The sequence below is a fragment of the Eufriesea mexicana genome, unplaced genomic scaffold, assembly GCF_001483705.2.
Source record: "Eufriesea mexicana isolate 0111107269 unplaced genomic scaffold, ASM148370v2 scaffold4183, whole genome shotgun sequence".
Classification (NCBI taxonomy): domain Eukaryota; kingdom Metazoa; phylum Arthropoda; class Insecta; order Hymenoptera; family Apidae; genus Eufriesea; species Eufriesea mexicana.
In genome coordinates this window covers 318613-328115 of record NW_016912167.1, presented here as the reverse complement: position 1 = coordinate 328115, position 9503 = coordinate 318613, and the positions used below count along the sequence as shown (strand labels likewise).

The following is a 9503-nucleotide window of genomic DNA, read 5'->3' as shown; positions in this document are numbered from 1 at the left end:
TAGACAAAATTTAATTTAAATTTATATTTATATCAAATATTCAACTTTCTCAGTGTATATAGGTATATAGGTATGGTTGTTTCTTTCCCTCGTTTGCATAATGCAAGGAAGCATAAACGTTGTCGTCGATTATAACCGATTTGACGAAATTGCCGAATTGGTCAGAAAACCGCATCATCTCAGCTAACTGTTCTTCGTACTTAAGATAAAGAGCACTCACGCTGCTCCATACTTTTCGATAAGATTTTTCCAATGATCCCTGGCACTCGAACAATTCATACGTTAATACGTTAACCTGTCAATACGTTGTTAACACATTCACTGTCGCACCATTACTATTGCACATGACCTTTTCACAATAATACACTGAATTTTTAAATTTATCACATCGCAATATCAACAAATAAGATATAAGTATATACTTGAAAATAGAACTACTTCAATATACTCAATATACTCCCTGATACTCCTACAAAAATTGACAAATATTATCATTTATTTGACACAAAGTCGGTTCTTTTATTTCAATTTAATGCATTTTAACCCTTGAATATGATCGTACAAGTGACAATACACTTTTATTATTTAATTAGGTCGAATATTTTTGAATAATTGATTTTTGACAGACCCTACATAAAAACTTTATTAAAATAAAATTCTATTAATTTTATATTACCTTTTCTTTCTTTTAATTATAATTTATTTTATGTTAACCCTGTTGAGGCTTTTTACGCTTTTCGAATTAGGTGATAGCTGTTTCTCCTTTAATTTATAGATGCTTAATACTCTATGAACGTTTCTCGTGGTACATATCTTTTACCTGCGATCGAGACTCAAACGCAGCAATTTTACATTAGACACTCTTACCAGTCTTGACACAGCCAACCCACACCATTTGACCCAATATACGTACAAACTAACCCGAACCTAGCACAACGAATAATTCTCGATGCCTGAAATTATGAAGAAATTGAAATCTAAATTTTTACCAGGCTTGATACAAGCAACCCACACCATTCGACCCAATATACATACATACTAACCCGAACCACATAGCACTATGAATAATTCGTGATGCCTGAAATCACGAAGAAATTGAAAACTATGGTCTTACAAATCTTGACAGAAGCAACCCACATCGTTTGACCCAATATACATGTACATACTAACCCGAACCACATATCACTATCAATAATTCGTGATGCCTAAGATCGCGAAAAAATCTAAATCTAAATTTTTCCCAGTCTTGACACAACCAACCCACACCATTCGACCTAATACACACGCACACTAGCACAACGAATAATTCTCGATGCCTGAAATCATGAAAAAATTGAAATCTATATTTTTACCAATCTTGACACAAGCAACCCATACCATTCGACTCAATGTACATACACATTAACCCGAACCTAACACAACAAATAATTTTCGATGCCTGAAATCATGAAGAAATTGAAATCTAAATTTTTACCAATCTTGACACAAGCAACTCATACCATTCCACTCAATATACATATACACTAACCCGAACCTAGCACAACAAATAATTTTCGATGCCTGAAATCATGAAGAAATTGAAATCTAAGGTCTTAGAAATCTTGACACAATCAACCCACACCATTCAACCCAATATATACACACACTAACCCGAACTACATATCACTGTCAATAATTCGTGATACCTGAAATCACGAAGAAATTGAAACCTAAATTTTTACCAGTCTTTACACAACCAACCCACACCATTCGACTCAATATACATATACACTATCTCGAACCTAGCACAACAAATAATTTTTGATGCCTGAAATCATGAAGAAATTGAAATCTAAATTTTTACCGATCTTGACACAAGCAACCCACACCATTCGACTCAATATACATACACACTAACCCGAACCACATAGCGCTATCAATAATTCGTGATAGCTGAAATCACGAAGAAATTGAAATCTAAGATCTTAGAAATCTTAACACAAGCAATCCACACCATTAGACCCAATATACACACATACTAATTCGAACCACATATCACTGTCAATAATTCGTGATGCCTGAAATCATGAAGAAATTGAAATCTAAATTTTTACCAATTTTGTCACAAGCAATCCACACCATTCGACTGAATATACATACACACTAACCCAAATCTAGCACAACAAATAATTTTCGATGCCTGAAATCACGAAGAAATTGAAATCTAAGGTCTTAGAAATCTTGATACAAGCAACCCACACCATTCGACCCAATATACACACATACTAATTCGAACCACATATCACTGTCAATAATTCGTGATGCCTGAAATCTAAGGTCTTACAAATCTTGACACAAGCAACCCACACCATTCGACTCAATATACAAGTACATACTAACCCGAACCTAGCACAACGAATAATTCGCGATGCTCGAATTCATGAAGAAATTGAAATCTAATGTTTTACAAATCTTGTCACAAGCAACCCACACCATTCGACCCAATATACACACATACTAATTCGAACCACATATCACTGTCAATAATTCGTGATGCCTGAAATCACGAAGAAATTGAAATCTAAATTTTTACCAATCTTGACACAAGCAACCCATACCATTCGACTCAATGTACATGCACATTAACCCGAACCTAGCACAACAAATAATTTTCGATGCCTGAAATCATGACGAAATTGAAATCTAATGTCTTACAAATCTTGACACAGGCAACCCACACCATTCGACCCAATATACACACATACTAATTCGAAGCACATATCACTATCAATAATTCGTGATGTCTAAGATCGCGAAAAAATCTAAATCTAAATTTTTCCCAGTCTTGACACAACCAACCCACACCATTCGACCTAATACACACGCACACTAGCACAACGAATAATTTTCGATGCCTGAAATCATGAAGAAATTGAAATCTAAATTTTTACCAATCTTGACACAAGCAACCCATACCATTCGACTCAATGTACATACACATTAACCCGAACCTAGCACAACAAATAATTTTCGATGCCTGAAATCATGACGAAATTGAAATCTAATGTCTTACAAATCTTGTCACAAGCAACCCACACCATTCGACCCAAGTATACATACACACCAAGCCGAACCTAGTACAACGAACAATCCGCGATGCTTGAAATCGCGAAGAAATGTAAATCTAAACAACCTGCTCTGACATTCGGTATCTGCGTGCTGTTACAGATTCGGTGGCACAGACGATTACCTTCACGAGCCTCGCGTTCTTCCTGAGTTCGGGCCTGAACACGGTTTCAGGTGCACCTGCTTACGGCCTCCGCACCGCCGTATCCAACGCGAATAACATGGACCGGTGGTTACAACCTTGCGGCAACCCGGTGGCGATGCAGTTCAAGAGGATGCCGCAGAGGCACAGCGTGCATAGGACGCTGAAGAGGGTGCGGACGCAGCTGCGTATAGCCCAGAATCACTTCAGAATGCATCTGAAGGATGTGCACGAGATATACTCGAAGGTAAAGCGTGACGTTTCGACCTGACCGCGATTCGTAATTAATCGCTGTCCGCGTCGCGTCGGGGTAAAAGAGAGTGGGCGGCTCTTTCAGAGAGGCTCGCACGTGCGCACCGTTGCTAGTGCTAAAGTCCTACTTTCCGTTCTGCCTGTAATTTGCATTTGTTACGATGTGCCACGCATGAGCGTAATTGCATTTTTTCCACCTTTTTTCTCTCTCCTTTTCTTTCTCTTTTCTTTTTTCCACTGCCTTTTCGAGGGACGAGTGTTCCGCGTTGCTGCAGAGTCTCTGTGCCCCGGTAACATTGTTGCAGTTTCTCCAACAAATTTCTTCATCAGTATTGTGTATTCACACCGTTTAGTGTCACGAATATTACTATGGTTTCGAGTAACGGATAATTGCATCTTTTCTTCCTTTATTCTTCCTTTCTTCTTTCTTTCCTCGAGGAACGAGTGTTCCACGTTACTGCAGAGTCTCTATGCTTCGGTAACATTGTTGCAGTTTCTCCAACAAATTTCTTCATCAGTATTGTGTATTCACACCGTTTAGTGTCACGAATATTACTATGGTTTCGAGTAACGGATAATTGCATCTTTTCTTCCTTTATTCTTTGTTTTTCGGTGATTTTTCTTTCTTTCTTCTTTCTCTTCTTGAGGAACGAGTGTTCTATGTCACTGTAAAGTCTCTATGATTCAGTAACATCGTTGCAATTCCTCGAACAGAGTTTTTTATTCGTATTGACACTGTTTAGTGTCACGAACATTGGTGTCGTTTTGAGTAACGGATAATTGCATCTTTTTAGCATAGAATATGCTTTGCACGAGGCCTTTGGCGATTTTCTGTAACGCTCTTATCTGTTACGCTTTGCGATCCTATGGATGACGTCACTGCTGATACATATTTAAGCAGTGGAAGAGATAATCGTGACAGTTACAGTTTGCGAGGTGATTGGTAATCATCGTTCTCGAAATGAACCGATTCGGCAATCTCGGTGCAATTCTAGCTGGCGAAACCGTTGAAAAGTTCTTGACAGTTACCGCTGATAGAAATCCACCAGCTGCATCTGCACAAACTTCGGGCGGGCGTGCAGCAGTTAATAGTTCATGGTGTATGGAGGAACACGGCGAACGGTTCCAAGTGTCGTGTTGGATCCAAACGAAGTGAACGGGAAAACCTAGAACTGATACAAACTTTTTGCGATCGTGTGAAGACGACTATACGGTTCCAGAAGATGCGTCAGGCTGCTAAAGAACGAATGCGAAAATTAAGAGAAAGGAAAAGGTTGCAGTTGTCAAATGGAAAGACTGGGGACGAATCCGAATCAGTCGTAAACACAGAGCAAAACGAAGCTAGATTTGTTGACGTAATTTCTGTCAATGGAGAAAAAGAAGAGGGTACCGGAACATACCGATTATCATGTATGGCGATTTAAATCTCGGTCTACAAACGCCTAAAGGAAAAGCTTTCGTTAATTTCACGAACGAAAGCTTCAATTTGAAATTGAAAAGTGATCCCTCGATTCCTGCTACACGAGAGGGTACAACTCTGGATGCTGTATTTACTCGCAACGTAGAAAATTTACCTTGCGTTAATTTCGTATCGTATTTCAGCTATCACCAGCCGATATTAGCAGCAGTTGATGATATTTGATCATTTTGTCAGAATTAAATTTACCTGACTTTTATGTTTGTAAATTTATGTACCTCAATAGCATTAAGATTTGTGGTTAACTGTGCAATGAAAATAAAAAATTTTAATTAGGCATTCCTTTATTCTGTTCAATTCCGCAGCGGCAGTACTCATTCCTTAATTTTTGACAGTGAACAGCGAAAGGTGCAAATTTGGCATATTCTATGCGGGGCTTTAAATTCGTTGAAGTCGGCCACTTTTTCTTTTTTCTCTTCTCGAGGAACGAGTGTTCCATGTCACTGCAGAGTCTCTGTGATTCAGTAATATCCTTGCAGTTCCTCGAACAGAGTTTTCGATTCGTATTGACAGCGTTTAGTGTCATGAACATTGGTATAGTTTTGAGTAAGGGATAATTGTATCTTTTCTTCCTTTCTTCTTTGTTTTTCAGTGATTTTTCTTTCTTTCTTCTTTCTCTTCTCAAGAGACGAGTGTTCTGTGTCACTGCAAAGTCTCTGTGATTCAGTAACATCGTTGCAATTCTTCAAACGGAGTTTTTGATCAGTATTAACACCGTTTAGTGTCACAAACAGTACTCTGGTTTTGACTAACGGATAATTGCATCTTTTCCTCCATTTTTCTCCATTTTCCTCCATTTTTTCCATTTTTCTGTGACTTGCACTTTTTTCTTCTTTTCTTTTTGGGACACGAGTGTCCACGTTGAAGAAAAGATTGACAGTTTGATTCAGTAACGTTACTGTAGTTTCTCGAACAGATCTTTTGAATCGTGTTGACAGATTGGTGTTTGAACACGTGATTTTGGCTAAAAAATGCATCGTTTCAGTATTATTTGTGATCTAATTTATTCTTAATTTGGAAATGTATTTATACATGTTCTTTTCATGTGATGTGAAATTATAGAGAAAATTAATATTGAGAAATACATTTAGTAATGGCAATTAGGAAACAAATGATGCATCTGCAAATTTCGGTATATTATCTATGTTAGTGAATCTTCTGAATATTCGTAAAGTTTACTGTATTTAATATTTACAAATGCGATTAAGTTCTTGAATATACGTGGATATACGTGACAATGCAAGTGGTTTAAAATATTCAATATTAGTTTATGCTATCTGTAGAAGATTTGTAGAAAATATTCGAAACCAATTTAACTAAAACTAATAAACGATTTGAAATAACTGGGTTCACAATTTCTCCTTTCGGAGTTATTAAAAATATTCAACTGCTTTTAATATATATGATTATTCATAATAAATAACTTAATTATTATTATTCACAACAATATTATTATTACTAATAATAATAATTAAATTATGAAATCATATATATATATTAGTATATAATATTTCTTTAAATTATTATTATTCACGTATGCAATACTCAGGCACGAATTACGAATCGATAGTTTTACTGTTAAATTATTTTTTCGATAATAGTATTTCAGAAATTATACTCTTTATAAAAATTGTAAAATATAACAAAATTATCTAATGAAATAATAAAATTGTTGCAAATAGTGCAATCGCAGATATTGCACTAAAGCAGCGGAAAAATGACGTAGTATAGCTTGCAATGCGATATAAAGTAGCAGGAAAGGAGATTCTGCACCCTTACGGTTGAAATTCCTTCGTTAATTTCCACGAACAATGACGCAATTTGTACTTGTGTAACCCGAATGGAATCAAGTGCACGAATTACGGCGTCGAACACATGGAAAATATTTAGACAAAACAATATCTCGACTTTCATTCGCAGGTGTACAAAGTGCTGAAGGGGCAGTACAGAATGCCATGGCTCCCGGAGAAGGAGTTCGAGTGGTATTTCAGGGAGGTTTGGTGTCTCGAAAAGGGAAAGAAAGCTGACCGTGCGCTTCCGCATCTTCACGATTCGCTCCAAAGGTTCGCCATCACGTTCCATCATCTCAGAACTTTCCGTCTGAAATCTAATATTAACGCCGATCACACGATGAACAGGAGAAACGAGATCATTAATCAAATGCACAATGAGATCCTTAGGGTACGGAAAAATTTATATCATTCTACTTTCCAATAATATATCAACCTACTCTCCTTAATCTAACTTTAGAATGTGGCAAAAGATTCGAATTTTGACAACTGATCTTTCATTAATCCTTTAACGTAGGATGTTTCGAAGATTTCTGTAAACACAAATTTCTGGAATACGTACATAATAATTTTTCATTAGAAATTTATTAAGGTAAATTTATATTTTTTAAATTTCAATAAACAACATATAGTTATAAATTTATTCGATTATAAATTTGTTAACACTATTTCAATATAAATTTATATCAAGTTATTATTTTCAATTTAGATATAAATACAATGAAAAATTCAAATTTATTTTTATAAATTAAGAACAAATAATATTCTCTCGATGGCTCTATAAAATAGAATATTTAGAATATTTTTATAAACAACATAGAACTTTTTAATAATTAAATACTGCCACAATCTACTATTTTTAATTTAGTTATAAAATTCCTTCTTAGACTCAAAAAATGAAACAAAATATTCCAAAAATTGTTACAAATGCCGCAGAATTTTTATTAATTTACACAGTTTCAATATACAGCAGTAGCAATCTCCTATTATCATCCTAATCATAAAATAAAAATAAAAAATTCAATTTTCTTTCTGAAACATAGTGACGAAAGATATACTAGATCCAATATTCAATAAAATAGAATATTTAAAATATTTCTCTAAACAACAAATAATTTTTATCAACTATATACTATTTCTACTTTATTTGTTTACAAACACGAATAATAAAATCCCCAACGTAATGTACCCACATAAACCTCATAAATATAAATAAATAAATCTTAAATATAATTAAATAAATATTCTACCAGTTGAAAGACTCTAAAAGTGGATCTGGCGTTCTCCATTACAGGTATTGTGCGAGGTGGAAACGGCCATCTTGAACCTAGGGTTGCAAGTTCCCACAGCGCATACGACCAAAATCGTGACGGAAAGCTCGAACTGGGCCAAGGAAGGGGACCTGACGTTGATGTTGATCCAAGACTGGGGCGTGATCAGATTGTATCAGACGTTTCTGAACGCCTGGACGAAAGCCTTCCGGAACGCGACTGCCCCTGGACCAGGCACTTGCGATCCTAATAGGCAGAATCCGGGAGCGACGAACATTAATAGGCAGAATCCGGGAGCCAAGAACAAAGGATCTGGGCCAAAGGGTAAAAGGATATCGAAGATTAAGAAGCAAAAGAGGCCGGTCAGGAAGCATCCGGAGGGCGCCGGCCAGAATAGTTCCTTGCCTCAGGGACCAAAAACGGGTATTCCGAGGAACAGACTGCTGAGAAACAAACAAAAGAAGCTCGCGGGGATGTGATGAAATTCGTCTCGCAAGGTTTCTCATCATTTTCTAGAGATCTATCGATTATCTTAAAGGGACGGTTAACAGGCAACCTCTTTACCTTGTGGCAAAGAACTCTCTATCATCGTGACTCGAACGTATTCGACGTGTCACGCTTTACATTTTCTCCAAGTATTAACTTAAATGGCATTTAAGACAACCGTGTGGAAGACGCGTAAATCCTTTAGTTCCTTTTTAGACACTTCGAGATTCGTGCGTATTATTATCTCTCTTATTATTATTATTTTTCCTTTTATACGATTTCTCTATTTAAGCTGAAGAAATTATTTGCCTGTCAATCTTCCACAGGGGAACTTTTCTCTTTTTAACGCTCTACGAATTGTCATTCACACGCATATATTATATATACATAGATATATATTTCTTATTTATTTTATCGTTAACGATCATACATAGATGCTTAGTATTCTGCAATCTTGCCAGTTTGTTCCGATGGTGTACAGTTTTAAGGGAGTTTCGCGATAGAATTAGACGGGAACAAGAATATGGCCGTTTCGTTTTACGACAACTGGTGCATTCGATTAGTTCTATCGAAAGCGGTTATCGAGAATCAAGCTGTATACTAGAGACCAGTATTAAGAAGTGTACTTCAGAACAGTATTACGTTAAATAACATACTTAAATAACTAGAGTAGCGAGTAACATCGATGAATATGAAATGAAAACGGGGAAAGTGGGGTCCCATTTCTATGGAGCATTTCGATCGATCTGTTTTACCGGATGACACAATGTCACGCGCTGTCATCGTGCACGCGTATGCGCGATAGAACGCGCGAAACGAGAAGACGAAAGAGCAATCGACCTGCGGAAATTGCGGCAGAGTCGACGAACAGGTGACTAGGGAAAAATTCGAATTCAAATTTCCAACGATTTAGGGTAGCATTCTCTCTCTCTCTCTCTCTTTCTCTCTCTCTCTCTCTCTCTCGCTCGGAAAAGTATCGG

The 9503-nt window shown here is 36.5% G+C and overlaps 1 protein-coding gene across 1 annotated transcript; it reads left to right on the top strand.

Annotated features, from left to right (window-relative positions):
- The first annotated feature begins 3311 nt into the window (after nt 1-3311).
- LOC108551464 (uncharacterized) lies at nt 3312-8516 on the top strand. Its single transcript, XM_017905634.1, has 3 exons — nt 3312-3494; nt 6897-7157; nt 8061-8516. Exons 1-3 carry the CDS (start codon nt 3327-3329, stop codon nt 8514-8516), a joined length of 885 nt encoding a protein of 294 aa, XP_017761123.1. The 5' UTR covers nt 3312-3326.
- The last annotated feature ends 987 nt before the right edge of the window (nt 8517-9503 follow it).